Source organism: Sardina pilchardus, chromosome 8 (assembly GCF_963854185.1).
Source record: "Sardina pilchardus chromosome 8, fSarPil1.1, whole genome shotgun sequence".
Classification (NCBI taxonomy): domain Eukaryota; kingdom Metazoa; phylum Chordata; class Actinopteri; order Clupeiformes; family Clupeidae; genus Sardina; species Sardina pilchardus.
Genome location: NC_085001.1, coordinates 5,018,734 through 5,040,952, shown reverse-complemented (window position 1 = coordinate 5,040,952; position 22,219 = coordinate 5,018,734). Strand labels below are relative to the sequence as shown.

General features: G+C 41.3%; 1 protein-coding gene across 1 annotated transcript; it reads left to right on the top strand.

Moving 5' to 3' along the window:
- Window positions 1–6,725: 6,725 nt before the first annotated feature.
- Window positions 6,726–17,774, top strand: kctd9a (potassium channel tetramerization domain containing 9a). The gene is made up of 12 exons (XM_062542438.1): window positions 6,726–6,869; window positions 7,276–7,397; window positions 9,551–9,594; window positions 10,004–10,097; window positions 10,274–10,332; window positions 11,676–11,804; window positions 12,054–12,121; window positions 12,641–12,736; window positions 13,377–13,526; window positions 14,052–14,157; window positions 14,524–14,657; window positions 15,335–17,774. The coding sequence occupies exons 1-12, from the start codon at window positions 6,822–6,824 to the stop codon at window positions 15,449–15,451; spliced, it is 1,167 nt and encodes a 388-aa protein (XP_062398422.1). The 5' UTR covers window positions 6,726–6,821; the 3' UTR covers window positions 15,452–17,774.
- The last annotated feature ends 4,445 nt before the right edge of the window (window positions 17,775–22,219 follow it).

Here is a 22,219-nt window from a genome sequence, read left to right as displayed (position 1 = left end):
TGTAAACATATCTGCCATCTGAGGCAAATTCCGACCGGGGCACCGAGCGATCGTAGAGCACAAACCCTTTGCCCTCCGATTGGCCTTCCTGGGGCCCTCTTGCTAAGGGAATAATAAAAGCTTTCTCTCAAGACCACCGATGTGAAGTCGTCAGGGGTCATGGCAACTGGAAGAGGGGTGAGAGTTGTGGAGGATAGAGGAGCTGGGGGTGGGTGTTTGCAACATTTCCCAGAAATCTGCTCTGAATGATAACATCTGCATTAAGAGGCTCCAAGCCCATCTACACACCCCCATATGGTGTGCTGCTGAGTGCTGACATTCGGCCCGGTCAATATTAGTGGCAGATCACATTTACACTCTTTCACCCAGTCGCAGCAATATTCCTCCAATCTTGTTTCAGTCAGTCATGTCCTAACATCACAATGACCCATAATACGATTTAAACATTTTTGTGGACATCAGGAGAACAACATTCTTTTTTTTATGAGCGGAATATCCATGTGATGTTCCACATCAACCCGCCTGAAAATACATTACTTCAGCTTCACTGAGGAACACAATAAAAAATAATGTGATATTTACAGTTTATTATTCTTTGTATCTGTGACTCTTTTTTATAACCATTGGAGTTGTGCTTTTATTTACAGAGCTCCTGTGTGGAAGTGATGCATTGGGCAAACAAAGCCTATTTCGTTGAGCACTCTCCGTGGCCAAGGGCTCGACTAATTTCAGCGCAGAGAATACAAGCACCATGGCAGCTGTGGGATTACAGTGCATGGAGAATAGAACACTGCACAGAACGAGCCATCCGAGACTCTCCAGCCTCAGGCTTCAGCCAGCTGTTTCATAATAGAACCATCTTCATCTGTATGCAGCACCCACACAGATGTGATCGCCACCGAGTTATTAGGACTTCCAAGGTTTTGGCACTTTTGTAGCAATGCACTAGGAGGTCACCTCTCTTCCACAAGCCATGGTATAAAGTGCTGTGTTTGTAGCAATGCACTCACCTCTCTTCCACAAGCCAAGGTGTAAAGTGCTGTGTTTGTAGCAATGCACTAGGTCACCTCTCTTCCACAAGCCATGGTATAAAGTGCTGTGTTTGTAGCAATGCAGTAGGTCACCTCTCTTCCACAAGCCATGGTATAAAGTGCTGTGTTCAAAAGAGTATGAATTCTCCTACTAATTCTCATCAAAGCTTCCAGTGATCTGTTGTGATGCTACTGAGAAAGTTGCTGTTGGAGGGGTAAAAAGTAGCTACAGTTCTGCAGGAGGGAGATGTACTGTACTGTGCAAAAGTGTCAGGCATCCATTAGATTTGTTGTTTAATCAATATTACGATGACCATATATGTTTATTTCTCATCTTCTTTAGTAGAAGTACTACTAGAAGATAGAGGGAATATATATATATATATATATATATATATATATATATAATCTGCATTTCTAGTTCAGGTTCTTGTCTTTTGCATCCATTCGATTGGTTGTTTTTGTAGTATAATGATCTCGCAAGGGAGAACTGTCTCTGCCTCTGACACATTGGTATCAGAACAGAAGTGGGAAAGAGATGACGACACTTTGACAGATCGAAGATCTCATTGAAAAGCTACAGCTGGAGGAGTTCATTAAAGTGTAAATGCATGGCCAAAGGTTTCCATTCAAAGAGCTTTGATGAGGCAAGCAGACACTGTATTACCACCTGATTACAATGAAGAGGGTCACGGAGTAAAATGTACAGTATGTTTCAGGTTCCCCCACTTTGTTCTTGGCACCACAGCGTCAGTTTTAGTTCTGAGCCACAGTCATGTCAGCAAATGATCTCGAGACCCCCATCATATCTACCAGCAGCTTCTGGCAGGCCAGGCATGTCCATCAATGGGTGGAGAACAATCGCTCCGTCAAGAGCTTCCCCCTTGGGTGAGTGGTCAATATAACACTGCTAAAACAACTCTGATGGTAGCTTGAGAGTGAAATTGAACTGGTACCAGAACAAAGCAAATTTGGATGTGTTCTCTGGTCATATTCTAATTAAGAAACAATGTGGTCATTATAGCACTGCTGAAACAAAACATGTACGGTACAGTAATTTTGCACAGTATACTGTACATCTCCAGATTTTTACTCCCAACATGACAAACAATCCAAGGTGGGGGATGAAATATTTATCAGGTGTCTTTCTAGTTCGTAGCTGTGTGGAGTCTGCCTGCTCTCTCCAGTACTGGCAAGGAGAGGGAATCAGAGAGACTTCACATTCTGACATTTCTCAGGCTGAGATGAGGGACCTGCAATCCTCAAACCTGCCTACTCTTCCAGAGGCAACAAAAAGTTGGCTAGAATAAATTGGGTCCTCTAACTTCATCCTGGGAGTTTCAGCATACTTCTCCTGAATACCATGCCAATATCATATATTTATTTATGATTCTCTGGGTGAGACACTAATACTGTATACTTCTACACTACCATATTTCAATATTTGCATGTTAGTAATCTCTGTGTCTCCAAACGGAAAGCTGTTCTCAACAAAATCTCTGTTGTCACAGTCGTTTCTAAATATAATGGCCTACCAGAACAAGGGAGGCCAGTGTGAAGCGTTTCCCCTCCACATATCCTTCTTATCTTTCAGCTACAGAGGCCGCTTGGATTTAGGAGTCCATTTCTTTGCTGGAGGGGATCCGGTCTACCCCACAAGAGAGCTGACATTTCCCCCCAACTAGTTCACCAATGTAACAGTGAAAAGGAGAAAACAGTAATGCAGTCCCAATCCATGAAAGTCTACCACTGCCTTTGGTCATCGATCAGCTCCACATGCGGTTTGAATTTTGTAATACTGCATATTTCATGTAATTTATACGATGCACATTTGTAAAGGCCCCTTCGCTCAAAGGAATGAAGGAGTATTCAGAGGCGTAAACAGGCTGCTGAGTATAGTCAAGAGAGGTGATGTTTTTGAAATCATGGCAGACTCATGGCAGACGCACACCTCTGATTTTTAAACTCTGCCATCTCTCCCAACGCTGCCTCTCTACCGACGTGTTGTGTTCTATTTTCTCACATTTTGACACTGAGCAAATGCATTCATTATTTATCTCTTGTTTCAAAGAGTTCCTAAAAAAAAGATCAGAGCTGTTGCTCCCTTATGTTTTATGTATGACGCATCTTTGCAACTCATTGATGTTACCAACTCTTCCAGTGGGTCTCACTGGTGTAGCCTCGTAGGCCTTTAGTGTTTAAACCAGGTGGAAACGCAGTTCTGCGCGCGGCATCACCTGTCTTGTGCAAAACTTTAGAGAAGAGGAGCTATAATTCTGAAAATACTACAAACTCCATAGCACAAATGCCAAATGCCCCCTCCTCCCCAACCCCACCACAGACGCCCACACACACACAAATGATTGCATAGGTATAAAGCACCTTTGCCCTGTTGCTAACAGTTGAAGTGTTGGCTGTTAGCTGTAGCTCTTTGTCTCCACCTCTTAAGGCTGACATTCCTCCTCGCAGGAGAGTGACAGTTGCTCGACAGGTTATCCCTTGTTCTCGTTGCTAAGTAACTGCTTTCAGCACTAGTCACTTATAGGTGATACTTGGCAAAAGAAATATCAAAGCTCAGTATGATAAGCTGTCTGACTTTTCATACTAACTTACAGGAGAACAAAAAATTTTTTAGGATTTTACGTTTAAAAAATAAAAATTGACTTGAGATGACACTGTTGAATTTCCTTTCGATGATCCAAATCCCTAGAGAATTTCTCTTTTTCGTGGTATGAATTGTCAACTAAAACAAACAAAAAAGATGAACAGAAAAATACTTTCTTTGTGTTATACTGTATATATGTAATTAGACTTATTTGCAGCTGCCATAAATATTATCTGCTGACAACGTTATTTCACAGCATTTCACAATACTGTATGTTTGCCATAAACCAATTGCTTCCTGAATGACAGCAAATAACAGCAGAGAATGAGACATTTGAACCAGGGTATACTTGATAAACCAAAGATTCTCTTAAGGGAAAAATCCTCAGTTAATCCTTGAACTTCATGATGAAGCCTGTGCACAATATGTCTGTCTTTGAATGGCCACTTTCCTCCATCTTTTTTTAAAGCAAGTCCAGGCAGTTACTGTGGCCCAGCTATATCAGTGTTTGTTTTATATCCAGCATCATTTAGTGAGCTATATTTACAGATCTCTGAGACCATTAAAACCATCAGCGCCGGAAGCTTTAGATATTTTGAGCAATGGCTGTGAGAGGCTCTTTATGGCTTAGGCTGTTTCTAAACATTGTAAAAAGAGACACATTATCACATTTCCCAAATGTATCAATTATTTACGTATTTCTCCCGAGTCTACATAACAACTGATAAGAGTTCTCCATGATGCAATATGGCAGTGTGTGAGTGACCAATCCCGATTCTAATTCTGCAGGCACTTATAATGCAGTATCAAGACAATGTATATGTAGATGTGTCTTGAAACTGAATTACAATGTAGGCATATGGGTGATGTCTGCTATGGTATGGCTTGGACTGGATGCAGTCCAGAACCGTGTAATGCGAAATCCACCTCTGTGCTCATGTCAGGACATTTCCTTGTGTTGGGTTGTACTGAGAAAGCCATTTTATCAGACCTCTGGACATCATGGTATAGACAGCATGATATGGACTGCATGTCAATGTGTGTGAAATTGTTTAATTTTGCAATCGCAAAATGTAGTAGTCCAGTTGCAATTAAACCAGGTCAAAAAGGAAAATATATATATATTTAATACCTTATTGACTATCTGATAGTGTCCCTGATAGCTATCCTAAATTGTGGATCATGTTATTGGATGTTAAGGCCATTAATCAGATGCAGCTGTCGCATAAATAATCTGGCGCTTGTGCTAATAAAGATACTCACTGCCATGTCCTGCATGAGTTCATTTTCTAATATCGATCAATCATATGACCCATTTCTCAGTTCCTGATATGAGAAGTGTACAACTGGTGTCCAGGCCGACCCTTATCTACTATATTCTTCTCAAAGATAATACTTGGTCAACACTGACCAACACACTGTGTGAACAGGGCCAAGTTTTGTGTGGGAGGGGAGCCCACCATCTAGTCAACAGTGTCACCCAGATACACGATTATCTGCCCTCTGTGTTTACCGAACATGCAAGCGGCTGCAGGTACCCACACAGATATTTAGGAAAACACCTTTTTTTTTTTGCTGGTGATAAAATCGTGGCAACCGCGTGAAAGGTAATCAGTAAAGAGGATATTACTACACTTAATCTTATTGTTTAAGCACCTTTATTAATGCCTCTGGGTTTTTTGCCCCCATTCAATGTAATACCCATGACACCAAAGAAGCAAACAAACTCATCAACACTTAATTATGTCATTCTAGTTGCTTTTTACCAGGTCCTTTGTATTAGCTCATTTGTAAGATGTGTTGCAACAATATAGAAGAGGGCAACTGAAAGCACCTACAGTGTATGACCACGTTTTTGCACATAGGCTGGCCTACTACTTACTGTACTCCACTTACTGGTATAAGAAATTGATCTGTATCATTATATTAGCCTACATGATTCTTATTATGTTTTAGGCAAAAAAAATGCATGCAAATAACAACAAAGCCCAATTCAAGTCAACTATCCAAATTCACATAGCATAATCATTCAGACATGTATTTGCCGTATTTGCTAGTATAGCATATATGCATCATTTGATTCTCAAGAGAAAAGACTGCACACCTTGAAGAGTTCTAGGGTAGGGGTCCGTGTAACGCTTTGCATACCACAAGTGCAGCCACAGTATGTCACAGTGCAAATGCAAAATACAAATACAAATAAGAGAAAAACAGTGGAAATGTGTTGCATCACGTTTCTCTTATTAGCTCATCTAATTCCCCCAATTTGAGCCGTTTAGAGAAAAGTGATCACTTTCTTTTTCTCTTAGCAGTTAAGTGTTTGCTCTGTAGGCTTATTGGCCGGCATTATAAAGCCAAGTGCAACTCATTGGACTGAGTGTCATTTACAATGGTGAGTGAAAACACATGATGGTTTACTGAATCTATGATGTGATGGCTCCCTCTGTGGGTGTGTTAGAGCTATAGGAGGAGTTAGGTTAGCAGGCCTACTGTAACATACTATTGATTTAGAAAGGAACTTAAACTTTACAGGAGCTTTATCATATTCTGTCAGTGCTCATGAGCCAGCCAAAGAAATATAAAGGCCAATAACAATATTTAAAAAGTAGGCATTCTTTGCATCAACAGAGGGTAGTCTTTTGCAGTCTTCTGTAGTTTATTGATATAATCAGCTTTTGCGAGAAGGCCTAAGCTTGAGAGTTCAACAACAACAAAAAAATGTTTTACACTATCTAGGGCTACATTTAATGTTAATACAATCCCATAGGCCTACGCTTAATAGGTTAAAGACACCAAAACTGTACCAACAACAAGAAAGGATGACGCTCAAAAGGTTGGTTTCCCGCAGCTGTAGGCTACAAAACGACTGTACTAATATTATAATACATGTAGTGTCATTCATTACCAGAACCAGAAATTATGTGATACGATTGGTTCACAAAGCTGACCAAAACGCGATATTTCTATTTGATTGGCTGACTGGGAAAGACGGAACAAAGATCTAACATTTCATTGGACAGAGGCACACACCGCCATCTGGATTCAATATGTTGCTACCTTTCTATAGGAAGTGTAGTCTTCCTAAGCACTTAATCAAAGGCGACACTATTTTGCCTTTGAGGTAACAGAGCGGCAAGTTATTTCGCCTCAAAGAAGTCATATTTCAGATTTGCTTTAATAAAAGCATGAGAAGAGTAACGCTCTTTGTTAACGGAACCTCAAAAAATGGAAAGGTAACGTTATTTGGCTTAGTAAAGCTGAGACATGGCTTTGCCTGCTAGTTTGGGGCAGCTAGCAGCAGTAATGTTAACGTGTGTAACTCGTATGCTAAATTAATCTTGATCAGAATAATGTTACAGCGATTTCCCAAGTGTGAAAGATGAATTCAAGCTATTCTATGAAGAGTTCATAAATACGACTGTGTCGTCCCTTGAAACAGTCACAGTACGTCTAAACCTGAATTAGTAAAACGAGTTTGTTGGCGTAACATTAGCTAAGCTTTGCTGTCCCAGCCTAGTGTTATCACTAGGGTCAACCAAACGTTATCTTAAGTCGACAATCATGACTTTACATCATGGCAGCTACTATGGCTGATGTTGACACTTAGATCGCGTGTTTATGCATGTGCTTGTTTTCCAGGTTGTAGCTGTGTATGGAACTCTGTCAGATTTATTATCTCTTGCGAGTAATAAGTTGGGAATCAGAGCTTGCAGTTTGTACAACAGCAAAGGTGGGCTCATCGATGACATTGCACTTATCAGGTGAGACCAGAGGCCCAGGTGTGTGAGTCACGTGTGAAACATGTAGGTAACTCAGCTGCATTGGCTTCTTTACAGCTTGAGTTACGGACTATGTTAACAGTATTAGTCCGTGAGCCAGAGGGGTTGGTCGTTACCGAAAAAGTGGCAAAGGCTACCATACCTTTTCTGAAAGCCTGGGATCTCAGCTTTTCAATGATGTATGATGGCCATCTGACAAAAGTAGCTGTTTTGAGTTATGATGCATAATGTAAACTAAGGTTGAAGAAATAATGCGTATAAATCAAGCAGAACACTGAAATATTTTATTTTGTTATGTTTGGTATCATTTTAAAGGGGAGACTCTGAGCTTTCATTTAAATCCTTTTGTGAACATTTTGGATAAGTACAGCCAACCCTGGAGCTCTTCAAACCTTTAATCACACACATTTTCCTGCCATTTCCCTGCCATCTTTTGTCTTTTAATCCTGTGGCACCTGGGAGCATCAGAGAAACAAAATTCAAACACTGAAATACTGGCATATGGATTCAGAAAATGTATCATTTACCCATATTATCTGATTTGGAGGGGATGATTTTCCGTCTTATATCAGACATGGCGTTTTTTCAAAGACATAAACAGTAGTGTACTATTACCCTTAAGGTTAATTTGTTGATATGTCGAGTTGAAAGTCTGAGGTAAATATATTTGAAATAATAATTATTGATACAGATCATTTTGAAAAAGTTGTTATACAGTGCAACACACTGACATGAGGAGTGACACAGTCCCTCTTGCATGAGCAGGACAGAAACTCAAGTACTGCTTGTGGACCAATGGAGACATTGAACCAGTCTATGGAGAGCTGTAAGTCACCATCTTGGTCCAGTCTAGACCACCCATGCTCAACTGGGGAAGGAACTTCAGGGTTGTTCTCGAGGCATCTTCTCCAGATAGCACCTTGATAGTTAGCTCTGAGACCGTGCTTCCTGAGAGAATCCGAGCATGGAGTTAACTGCCAGGATTCTACGCCTTTCTTTGCACAAGAAAAGTGCATACTTCATTTCATTGATGTTGGTGATTCTGGACTTGGAGCTGTACATTTGACATGTGAACTCCTTTAAGGCTGCATACAACTCAGGTGACATTGCCCAGTCTGCCCCAACCTTCTGAAAGGTCTCACAGAAGTTTTCATTCTTCTGAAAATGTTTTAGGGCTGACACTTTACCATGGCCTGCAAATGCACTTACAGTATCGCAGCCTGTGTATACGTGTATTTTCTTGCCTGAGAACAAGGCATTCATTTTTTTATGTAGGCTAAATTCAAAGAAAGTGGGGACCTGATATAAATGATATTTAGTGGATATGTATTAAGGACCTTTTTAACTATCTAAAAATGCTGAGAATGCTGAATAACAACTTTTTCAAAATTATCTGTATCAATAATTATTATCTAAAATATATTTACCTCAGACTTTCAACTCGACTTATCAACAAATTAGCCAAGGGTAATAGTACACTACTGTTTATGTCTTTGAAAAAACGCCATCTCTGATACAAGACTGTAAATCACCCCCTCCAAATCAGATAATATAAATGATACATTTCCTGAATCCTTAGGGTCATGCCAGTATTTCAGTGTTTGGATTTTGTTTCTCTGATGCTCCCAAGTGCCACAGGATTAAAAGACAAAAAATGGTAGGGAAATGTGTGTGATTAAAGGTTTGAAGAGCTCCAGGGTTGGCTGTACTTATCCAAAATGTTCACAAAAGGATTTAAATGAAAGCTCAGAGTCTCCCCTTTAAAATCATACCAAACATAACAAAATAAAATATTCCAGTGTTCTGCTTGATTTATACACATTATTTCTTTAACCTTAGTTTACATTATGTGTCATAACTCAAAACAGCTACTCTTGTCAGATGGCCATCATGCATCATTGAAAAGCTGAGATTCCAGGCTTTCAGAAAAGGTATGGTAGCCTTTGCCACCTTTTCGGTAACGGTTTCCATAATTTGAGGCCCTGGCTCACGGTCTATATGGCGTGAGAAAATATTAAAAACGTCATATTATGATGTGTGAAATACTTTACCGTAAGTTCACCAAGTGTTATACTTTGTAGTATGAAAGAAGGACAAATTATGTTTCGAAATGCTTAATGGCATGTCTCCAACAGAGATGATGACGTCTTGTATGTCTCAGAGGGGGATGCTTTTGTGGGTAAGAACATTTCTGGGCCTATTTTGCCTTCATATGTATCTTGTGTGTGGTGATCAGCTGATTCATAATGCACCCTTCATGAGGATGTCCAAAGTTAAAGGAAGTTAAAGTGTGACTTTCACCATTGTTTGGTTTTAGGTAGTCTTTACTGAAAGTCACATTCATTTATAAAGCACATTTGTGTAAGCACAAAGTCAAAGCACTGCACATGCAGACATCAAGACGTAAATAGACATAGATAATTGACTAACAAGAACAAAATGCTGGACGCTGCGGTGCGATTGGCCAGCGTACCTGTACACAGGCATTTAAGACAGGAAACAAACAGATGAACAAATGCTTCACATAGACAAAGAAACGTTCAATAAGTCCAAAAGGCAATGCCCAGTTTGTCGTGTGTTTACTACAGATCCTCATATTGCCTCAAAGGCCTCTGATGACTCAGGGGCTCAGACTGACTGGCTGACCCTCAATATCGGTGGACGCCTTTTCACGACAACACGGTAAGATGGAACAGCAAATCTTTTCAGCAACAGCTGGGTAATGTCTTCACTCTCCTGTCTCATGTACTCCCTGCCTCTCTATTGAGTTTAGTTTTTTTTAAAAAAAATGTGTGTATTGTGAATAGAATGTCTAATCTGAATTCTAATAATGTCTCATGTTTCCTCTGTACCCACAGGAGCACTTTAGTCAGTAAGGAACCTGACAGTATGTTGGCCCATATGTTCAGGGAGAAAGGTACAGTATTCCTAAGTCTTGCCGAGTGAATTAGACTTGCTGTCTAAAGACTGCATTCACATAACCGGTCTTGATGTATGATTTAAACCGCCTGTTTACATCAGCTTAAAAGTTGCCCATATCTGATTCTTGTGTTTACACTTGCTCAACACCTGAAACCACCCACATGAGCACAGAACGGTTTCATGACCAAAATTAAAGTAAACCAGCTGATTTTGTGCTGACACTGTATTTCACGGGTGCTCTACCATCATGGCATCATCAATGGATTTGTTTTGATGTAAACTCTGTGTGGCATATGCCAACTTCTCCCCCTATTGGCTTTGTAGACCAGTATCCTTGGCAGGGGTTCACTGACCTACTGTAAGCCTTTGTTCTCCATTTCACTTCATCATTCTGGTACTTGTGCACTAGTGCCAATAGGCTACGTGCAGGAAAGGCTCTCTGTACGCTTTTGCGTTTCCGATGGAGCCAGGTGTGTTTGAGCCTGCCGCTATTGGTAATGCAATTAGTGTCTACACGGACCCGGTTGGATGCTGCACCTGGGAATCAGCACGTTACGACAAAGAAAGATTTATATGTGTTGAAATTGTTATTATTAGTTGAACAAGATATTCAGTGTCAGAGTGGAAGACTTAACGAGCATAATGTAACAGAAGATGCCGTTACAACAGTTTAATTTCCACCGGGAATAAATGTGTGTACAGGAAGAGCCTTTTGTGCACCTAGGCTATAGTCACCTTCTACTTCACTGAAATGTGGAGAATGCAAATGGAAAGTGCAGGGAATGTCTCATTTGCCTGATTAGATGACAGTCACATCAGTGGATATCTGAATAATATTGGATTCATGGCCACACATAAGGAAAGCCTAGAATGTATCTAATAAGAGAAAGATGTCCAACTCCATATGCTTTCCCCCCGTTTTCATACATTCATAATAACTCCTATCTGATCTGTACCATGTGTGAAAAGCAGTGTTAACATGGTCTAAATAAGCAGAGATCACTTTGTCCAGGCATTGTCAGCATACACAACGTCTGTTGCATTGTAACTCTGAGTGTGGTGATTCCATTTCAGTTTTACTACAAGACACCTTGGCAAGGTTGTGATGTACAATTATTAATTCATCTATGTTTTTATTTACCGTCTGGGTCACTTTGATCTTCTTGATCAGAGGATGAACCACTTAAAGAGATTTGTGTAAATGGCCATAATTCCAGGCATAATCTCTGCTCTCTCCTTTTGTAACAGGCAGCCCTCCTGTTGCGATGAAAGCTTTTCTGTTTGGGTCTGTCAAATGTCCCTTTTCATTTGTTCTTGTTGTTCTGTGTTGTTGTGTAGACGTGTGGGGTAACAAGCAGGATGAGCGTGGAGCTTACCTGATCGATCGAAGCCCCGAGTACTTTGAACCCATTCTGAACTACCTGCGGCATGGACAGCTGATTGTTAATGATGGAATCAATCTCCTAGGTGACAGGCCATGGATTTATCAAAATTGAAGGCTTATACGGAAATGTTTAATCATTATTAAGGCATACTGAAATGTTTCATTGTTATTAAGGCTTATACTGAAATGTTTCATTGTTGTTAAGGCATACTGAAATGTTTCATTGTTATTAAGGCATACTGAAATGTGTCATTGCTATGAAGGCTTATACTGAAATGTTTCATTGTTATTAAGGCTTATACTAAAATGTTTCATATTCAAATTTATTTTAGGTGTGCTGGAGGAAGCTAGGTTCTTTGGAATTGAGCAGCTTGCTGAGCAGCTTGAAGTCGCCATAAAGGTACCAGAGATTTGATCCTCAAACCATTTGAGGCATTGTGAGAAAGCCTCAAAAGTAAAAAATAAAAATGGCTCTGCAAACTTGATATTGCAAAGATAACAAACTAGTCCTCTAGTGCTTAAAAGAACATGACAACTTTACAATCAGCTTATTTGCCATCTACCAAAGTAAGATAAGAGGGTACCTACAGTATCCTTCTCTTCTCTATGTGCAATAACCAAGACTGCCTGTTTGCCAGTCTTGCATTAATTCTTTGGAAGTGGGTTAGACCAGTTAGCATTTAGCTAGCCTGTACCTGAAAGGGAGCTATAGGCCAACTAATCCTACCCACTTCCAGTAAATTATGCTAAGCTAGGCTAACGGCATCAGACAGGGTTATTGCATGTACAAATAAGGGTAATCAAAGGGTATTTATCCTCTTATCTAACTCTTGGGTAGATGCAAATATGTTTCTTTCCCCAAAAGTAGCTGTGTTCCTTAAGAGATGGTAATAGTGATGGCCGTTTTATGATCTTGCAGAATACCCATCCTCCCGAAGACCACTCTCCGATCTCTCGCAAAGAGTTCGTCCGCTTCTTGCTGGCCACCCCAACCAAATCAGAGCTTCGTTGCCAGGTAATGTGCAAAGAGTCTTAAAAAGTCTACAGTAACATAACATGGCTTTCATACACTAGGTCTTAAATTCAGTTACATAGGTTTAAATTATGTTAATGGTCTTTGTATGGTATGCTACTTGTGTAGTTGTCTTGTAGGTTTTAATTGTTCAGTATTTTAGTAGTTTTTTTTTCTTAATGGTAGAGAAGTACCACAATCTAATAAAGCTACAATGATCAGTATTTAACTGGCAACTGAATAGACTGTATTTGCAGTACAGTAACTTATTTATTTAGCTGGAAATTAAGAAACTTTTTCTTCCGCTAGAACATTTTCCTTCATCCTTGGTATCACCTGATGTATGATTGAATATAGGATCATTTGTTGATGTGGACTAGATTTGTGATATGTATGCCTTATATTAGATTAATGAAATAATTCAGTTGTACTGATGATCTACTTTGATCCTAAAGTTTCATGACCAAACACACATACTGGTAACACTTCGATGTATGGAAATGTTATTCAAAAAATATTTGTTGCTGACAAATCATCACATTGAGACGTTGAACCTGTTCTTGTGGCTCTGATTGGAGGAGAGGTTTGATGTACCCATGTGTTGCCATGGAGACCCCTTTCATCCTCCTGTGTGCCTCTGCAGGGCCTGAACTTCAGTGGGGCGGACCTCTCTCGGTTGGACCTGCGATACATCAACTTCAAAATGGCCAACCTGAGCCGCTGCAATCTCACCCACGCCAACCTGTGCTGCTCAAACCTGGAGAGAGCAGACCTCTCCGGCGCCAACCTAGATGTGGGTCCCACACACACACACACACACACACACACACACACACACACACACACACACACACACACACACACACACACACACACACAGTTGCAACCATTCAGCATTGTTTGGTAGGTCACAGATCTGACTTTCATGGGATGCAATGGCTGCAAACCCACTTTTGAGCGAGGTCGAGACGAGGCTAGTTTGAGTTTCAGGTGATAATGGCCAGGGCTTCAAAGCCTGAGAATGAGAACGGTTTCCTCCCTAAGCCTCAATTCGCCCGGCTTTGGCCCGACAGTGAGGAAGGGCTAATTACTCACCTAGTCTGTGCCTATAAGCCTTCACAGTCACTTGTAAATCACTCTGGACAACTTTCTGTCCAAGTGACATTAAAATGTTAAAAGTAATGATTAAGTTATAATGCCATTCCTGTTTAATCATTCTGATTGGAACTGCTATAGAAGAGGGCAATGGCAAGGTGAAGGCATGTTTATGGGATCTGCTCTGTCCTTAAATGGCTGCGTTTCAATCTGTTTGTTCCAGGGTGCTAACTTGCAAGGTGTCAAAATGCTTTGCACAAATGCTGAAGGAGCATCTCTAAAGGGATGCAATTTTGAAGACCCGTCTGGACTCAAGGCAAACTTAGAGGGTAAGCAAAATTAACAGCTCAGTCGTGCACTACTCTGGCCTGATTCAGCTGCAATGCTGTGTACAGTTCATAGACAGCTACCGTTTTTCATACGTCTACAGTGGGATCCAGTGGTCCCTCAAGTCATTCTCATCATATACCGTTATATAGCATGACACTTTGTGTCATGAGCTCATGTGGTAATGACTCAAGTCAAATGACATAAAAACGTAATTATAGGTTCACAAAAATATGAATTTATGTGTCTCATACTGTAGATGTGAATTGCAACCATGTTAATATTGCAGGGTAGGCTTGTGTGCAATTTTGGAATAATTGGTTTTAAACCTTCACCCCTAACACACACACACACTTGTCTTCAACCAGGTGCCAACCTGAAAGGTGTGGATATGGAGGGCAGTCAGATGACCGGTATCAACCTCCGTGTGGCCACACTAAAGAATGCCAAACTGAAGAACTGCAATCTGAGGGGCGCCACCTTGGCTGGTACTGATCTCGAGGTGAGAGACAGCATGCAGCCATACTGAGTCTGCACATATCTGGAGGAGGGGTGTGCATCGATATGCATCGATATGATCGACCGCGTTCAAGACTATACTACACAAATATTAATATATTTTTTAGCTTATTCTACAAGGCACAAATTCATGGTAGAAGTTGTGCTGCCGTGGTAACATACTGTATCATAGAAGTTAAGCTCCATGTTATGCTACTATGGTGAAAGTTATGCTACTATGTTACTGCTAATTCAGGTAGAACGTTGCAGTCACAATAATCAGTGGATCTGAGACATTTTTGTCTGTTTTATGTAACTAATATTTGAACGTGTAGAGTAAAAAGGGAGACTACCGACTCCACAGTCTAATGAAGGACTAGCATTGCTAGAGGCTCGTCGCTAGGGACATTATACCGGACAGACCAGAAGCTATCAAAAATAAGGTCTTGATAATGCACCTTACCAGTATTGGTAAGGTGAATAACCGAATAACCGTAAGTTGACACTGGTTGTTAGAATATTAGAATTGTTTGTAAGCACACCCCTAGTCAAGAGCACCCAGATTGGAGGACATGGGTTACTAATTCCCTCCTGTCTGTCTGTCTGTATGCATGTATGTATTTATCTGTCTCACACTCCATCTCTCCTTCTTTATTTATCTTGATCTGCTATCTCCGGCAGAACTGCGACCTGTCAGGCTGTGACCTGCAGGAGGCCAACCTCCGAGGCTCCAATGTCAAGGGCGCCATTTTTGAAGAGATGCTGACTCCGCTGCACATGTCTCAGAGTGTGAGATAACTCTTGCACCACACAAAACATTCCGTTCGGATTGGGAAGGAGAGCGGTGACGGGGTTTGGGGGGTGAGGGGTTCTTGGCATGGCGCACAGGTGCCAGTGTAGCACACATCACGCCCCCTCCAACCCCCCCAGTTCACCCCAGCCCATCCCCATGGTCCGTTAGATGCCCTGGAAAACATATGCAATACTGGCAGATAGCTGCCGATATCTCCTAATCCCTAATCCCTCACCCCTCACCCCTCACCCCTCACCCCTAATCCCTCACCCTTACTTTCCTCCCCTGCACTAGTGCACAGCCAGGGTGCTTATCTTTTATTTGTCAAGAGCAAGTGAGTTAGTGCAGTGTCCCGTTATTTATTTCTTGACATAGAGCTGGAATGACTGCCTGGACTTACTGTTGTTTTGTGTCACGACATTGCTCTCTTTTGTTTGTGCGGGGTGTTTGTATACACCTGCCATTTGTGTTTGTTTGTTTGTTTGTTTGTTTGTTTTTTAAATGTTGCTGTTTATTTCAAGATCATGTTATACCAAAAAAGACATTACAGTTGTGCGACTATACAAAGAGCTCTAGACAATTCAAAGATGACGACGACCGTAAAAGAGTTCAGTGAGTTTGCGTCAAAATCATGGCTACGCTCAATATTTGTTGGGTATGTTTAGTTGCTCTCAGCTCTGCAGTAGCTTAGGGGAGAACAGAGACTGTTTTGAACCGAGGTAGGCGGCACTTCTCTATGGACTGTAGTTTTAGGGTGTCTATGGCCAGACACTGTGCTTGCTGCGTAAGAAGAATAAGAATACCTAGAAGATTTCAGGTTAAGATTAAAGCCATAATATATAAAGCATGTTTTCAAATGGCAATCAAATAACCATCTAATCACATTTTGCTAAGTCTGTTTCCCCAGCTTAGTGCAGTCCCACCTGTTCTTATGTACTTAAAGTCGTTTTGAGTATGCAATTTCAAGTAGCTGCCACGAATACTGACCACTCGTAGCCTAGATGTTCAGTGTTTCCGTTTCAGCCATGTCTTGCGAGTGTATATGATGTGATGGAAGTTAGTGGGTTGCTATATGTGGGTTCCCCACGGATCTACCTCCCTCTCTGTTGGGACTTTGAGAAGGCTTTTTCTCAGTGGTTGGCTGCTCGGGCGATTGTATGGAAGAATGTCTCTTGTTGCATTTGAATGAAGCCGTTGCAATGACATTTTTTGTGTGTATGTGTGTGAAATTAAGACGAACCAAATTTGGTTGGATCATGTGGGCTGCCCTTGGGTGAGAGTACAGTTGTCCAACAACGCTCATCATTAGGGTTACGCCTGCAGACACCAATAGTATGAACATATCTTTAATTTGTATATTTCTATATCAATGCTTTCCACCAAAAATATTGTATCCATTTTAATTATCTCCTTTTTTTGTGTGTAATTTTGACATTTTTCCCTTCACAATATTTTTTTGTTTTATTTTGTCTGTTTTGATTTATTATTACAGCAATTACCATTGTACCACTGTGCATCGTACACCAAAAATGTTATGGCGGTTCCTAAGTTGTATCCTATTTTCAGTGGAATCCTTCATTAGCCTGGGTCCGATTCTGCTCAAGACGCTTCAGCCAAAGCCCAACCTCTGTGCTTGTCCTCGAGGGGTCATGGGGAAAGCAGAGAGCGCTCCAGAAAATCAGTCTCCTCTTCAGCAGCTACACACACATCTCAGGAGCTACTGTAGCACACTAGAGATTGGGCTGCTTTCGGCTGTACCGGCGACAGAACTCCCAAGGCAATAATTCTTAACGAGACTGTTATCTTGTGTTAGTACTGTTAGATTCAATCATTGCTTGATTGCCCTATAGGGTATTTTTTTTAATGTCTATTATTTGTATTATTATTGTCAATCATTAGTATTCCCATATATCCTACCCTGCACATGTACACATGTATGACCAGAAATAGGAGCTTAACCGTGTCAGTATTGTCACTTCTCCCAAGAAGTTGCTGTGAGCATTTGGGATCATGTTTGTGTTTTGCATTGATGTTGTCACTCTGTCAGTAGTAGTATAGTAATTGTTGTAGGTACTTCAGTCTGTCCTGATGAAGGCAATCACATAGAACTTTGCACTTGGAGGGCATCGATCTATAAACATCAGACCCACACAATAAGGGGAGATGCTATTTATTTTATTATGTATCAGAATATATTTATCTGAGGTGGAGAAAGGTATACTTAGACAAAGTAGATTTGGTTCTCTTTGTGACTTAATCCTGCTCAACAGTTATTGCACTCATTCAACCAAGGAAGCATATCTCCATAAAAGGACTGTGAGAACTAAACTCTGGCCTTTCTTTGTCTTTATTTGATAACTGTCCTTTAATGCTTTATGCTCTTCCCCTAACCCTATGCTCTGACATCACAAGATATCTGCATACATGCTGAACCCCATTTTTTTCTTACATCTTAGTGCCCTATCTCTAAAAAGTCTTGATCTCTCTGTAACCAACCTCCAACAGCAAAGAGCCAGGCTCATTGGTATGGCTGTCCGAGCACATACTCAGCCGTTGTTACGACACTGTCACAGTCTCATTACATGATCGTTATTGATCGTCAATAACAAATGACTTGGGACATGAAGTGGGATTAATGAAGTAAATCGCCACGTAAAGAGAACAAACATTCATTTTAGAGCGATGACTCATCTGATTCCACCTTTGTAAATAGATCCGTTTTGACATGTTCCAGATGGAAGGCGAGTAGGCCTAATGTTCAACATTAACCATTAAATATAGCCGCAAGCGGCGATGGCGGGCCCGAGCACCTGCGGTGCGGACCCGTGACATTTGCGGAATCTAACAAAGCAACACGCACTTGTTGGTGGGCATGTGCATGAGCAACACACATGCCCACCAAATTTGGTTAATTTTCATCAATGTATGTGTCAACCACAACAGAAAACAAGCTAGGTGGCGCTATAGAGTCCCAAAGCCACACCCAAGGCCAGAGCTCTGTCTCTGACTAGTGGCAGCAATAACATACAAGCGTACCTAATTGTCGTGTATGTATGTGTCAACAATAATAGACAATGTGCTAGGTGGCGCTATAGAGTCCCTAAGCCTCACCCTAGGCCAGAGCTCTATCCCTGACAAGCAGTAGCAATAGCACACATGCCCACCAAATGTGGTTCATTTTCGTGAATGTGTCAACCATAATAGACAATGTGCTAGGTGGCGCTATAGAGTCCCTAAGCCACACCCTAGGCCAGAGCTCTATCCCTGACTAGCGGTAGCAATAACACACATGCCCACCAAATGTGGCTCATTTTCGTGAATGTATCAACCACAACAGACAATGCGCTAGGTGGCGCTATAGAGTCCCTAAGCCACACCCTAGGCCAGAGCTCTGTTTCTGACTTGCGGCAGTAATAACACACAAGCTCACCAAATTTGATTCATTTTCGTGAATGTATATGTCAACCACAACAGGCAATGCGCTAGGTGGCGCTATAGAGTCCCTTAGCCACACCCTAGGCCAGAGCTCTGTCTCTGACTAGAGATAGCAATAACACACAAGCCCATCAAATTTGGTTCATTTTTGTGAATGTATGTGTCAACCACAACAGACAACCCGACAGAGCGTTCTTAAGCCTTCTTTAATCATTGTCTAATATTAAGGAAAGTTTAAGATCTATTAACCAAGGTGTTGTCACACACACACATGGCAAATAAGTTGCAGGATTGTGGTGCCTTCTCTCATCCTCAAGTTGGGTTATCATCTGTTGGCCTTCTTACCACCACCAGAGAGGCATGGGGGATGGGTGAGAGAGTGTGTGGGGGGTCGGTATGCAAATGAGGGGGGGGGGGGGCATGGGGCTAAGATAGAGAGAGAGATAGAAAGAGAGAGAGGGAGGGAGGCAGAGGGGTCAAGGGGGAGGCCATGTGTGTGCGTAACTCTCTGGAAAGCTTGCGCGTGTGTAATGTGTGTGCGGTTAAATGTGGTTCTGTGTGTGTGTAACAGGACCAACATGAAGGCGCGGATGAGAAAAGATCGTAACACAGAGCCATCCTCATAAGAAAACCTAAATAACTCACTTTCTGTTAATGTGGTTAAAGTCAAAATTGCAGCATAGGTTAATATGATTATTATTATTCATCAACTCGCTTCAAAATATTTTAGCTAAAACTGTGTCCACCACAATCATTAATGCGCTTTTAAAAATCACAAACAACACCAAATTCAAAACTTTGTATATGACTGTCACTACAAACACACTAACTAATACTCCATAAAATTTCATCCAAATTAGTCACTGTTTTCTGCCTATAACACCAACTTTTTGTTTCTTTTATAAGACACCTAGATTCAAACACTCGCCATTTCAATATACTTTTGAAATTCAAAAATCTGGTCGCAATTCCTCTCGGGCAACCCCTCAAGATCATTTAAGTGCTTAAATGACATAATTTCGATAAACCGTCTAGGAGAAGTATTTCAAAATACATGATGTGCAAAAATCAGAAAATCTCACATAATTCAAATTCTTCTAAGATTCACTATATAGTTTGAATGTAAAACTTGTTCAGAATAATACAACACACATGTCCACCAAATTTGGTTCATTTCCGTGAATGTATGTGTTAACCACAGTAGACGGCGCGCTAGGTGGCGCTATAGAGTCCCTGAGCCACACCCTAGGCCACAGCTCTGTGTCTGAGTATCAAATGCAATTCTACATATGCCAGCTAAATTGCAAGAGTTTTAGAGCATGCCAAGTTGGTGAAAAATGTTACTGGTAAGAGAATTATACTATAATAATAAGAATAATCTGAGCAAAAACAATAGGGCCTTGCACCTACGGTGCAGCCGCTGCTACAGCGGCCGCACCTCGGTGCTCGGGCCCTAAATATAGCCGCAAGCGGCGATGGCGGGCCCGAGCACCTGCGGTGCGGACCCGTGACATTTGCGGAATCTAACAAAGCAACACGCACTTGTTGGTGGGCATGTGCATGAGCAACACACATGCCCACCAAATTTGGTTAATTTTCATCAATGTATGTGTCAACCACAACAGAAAACAAGCTAGGTGGCGCTATAGAGTCCCAAAGCCACACCCAAGGCCAGAGCTCTGTCTCTGACTAGTGGCAGCAATAACATACAAGCGTACCTAATTGTCGTGTATGTATGTGTCAACAATAATAGACAATGTGCTAGGTGGCGCTATAGAGTCCCTAAGCCTCACCCTAGGCCAGAGCTCTATCCCTGACAAGCAGTAGCAATAGCACACATGCCCACCAAATGTGGTTCATTTTCGTGAATGTGTCAACCATAATAGACAATGTGCTAGGTGGCGCTATAGAGTCCCTAAGCCACACCCTAGGCCAGAGCTCTATCCCTGACTAGCGGTAGCAATAACACACATGCCCACCAAATGTGGCTCATTTTCGTGAATGTATCAACCACAACAGACAATGCGCTAGGTGGCGCTATAGAGTCCCTAAGCCACACCCTAGGCCAGAGCTCTGTTTCTGACTTGCGGCAGTAATAACACACAAGCTCACCAAATTTGATTCATTTTCGTGAATGTATATGTCAACCACAACAGGCAATGCGCTAGGTGGCGCTATAGAGTCCCTTAGCCACACCCTAGGCCAGAGCTCTGTCTCTGACTAGAGATAGCAATAACACACAAGCCCATCAAATTTGGTTCATTTTTGTGAATGTATGTGTCAACCACAACAGACAACCCGACAGAGCGTTCTTAAGCCTTCTTTAATCATTGTCTAATATTAAGGAAAGTTTAAGATCTATTAACCAAGGTGTTGTCACACACACACATGGCAAATAAGTTGCAGGATTGTGGTGCCTTCTCTCATCCTCAAGTTGGGTTATCATCTGTTGGCCTTCTTACCACCACCAGAGAGGCATGGGGGATGGGTGAGAGAGTGTGTGGGGGGTCGGTATGCAAATGAGGGGGGGGGGGGGCATGGGGCTAAGATAGAGAGAGAGATAGAAAGAGAGAGAGGGAGGGAGGCAGAGGGGTCAAGGGGGAGGCCATGTGTGTGCGTAACTCTCTGGAAAGCTTGCGCGTGTGTAATGTGTGTGCGGTTAAATGTGGTTCTGTGTGTGTGTAACAGGACCAACATGAAGGCGCGGATGAGAAAAGATCGTAACACAGAGCCATCCTCATAAGAAAACCTAAATAACTCACTTTCTGTTAATGTGGTTAAAGTCAAAATTGCAGCATAGGTTAATATGATTATTATTATTCATCAACTCGCTTCAAAATATTTTAGCTAAAACTGTGTCCACCACAATCATTAATGCGCTTTTAAAAATCACAAACAACACCAAATTCAAAACTTTGTATATGACTGTCACTACAAACACACTAACTAATACTCCATAAAATTTCATCCAAATTAGTCACTGTTTTCTGCCTATAACACCAACTTTTTGTTTCTTTTATAAGACACCTAGATTCAAACACTCGCCATTTCAATATACTTTTGAAATTCAAAAATCTGGTCGCAATTCCTCTCGGGCAACCCCTCAAGATCATTTAAGTGCTTAAATGACATAATTTCGATAAACCGTCTAGGAGAAGTATTTCAAAATACATGATGTGCAAAAATCAGAAAATCTCACATAATTCAAATTCTTCTAAGATTCACTATATAGTTTGAATGTAAAACTTGTTCAGAATAATACAACACACATGTCCACCAAATTTGGTTCATTTCCGTGAATGTATGTGTTAACCACAGTAGACGGCGCGCTAGGTGGC

Bases quoted from the DNA above. Each gene is read 5' to 3' on its own strand.
- kctd9a (XM_062542438.1), top strand. From the start codon at position 6,822: ATGAGAAGAGTAACGCTCTTTGTTAACGGAACCTCAAAAAATGGAAAG. The intron at 11,805-12,053 runs GTGACAGGCCAT...AATTTATTTTAG, and splicing joins TGATGGAATCAATCTCCTAG to GTGTGCTGGAGGAAGCTAGG. The intron at 14,158-14,523 runs GTAAGCAAAATT...GTCTTCAACCAG, and splicing joins ACTCAAGGCAAACTTAGAGG to GTGCCAACCTGAAAGGTGTG.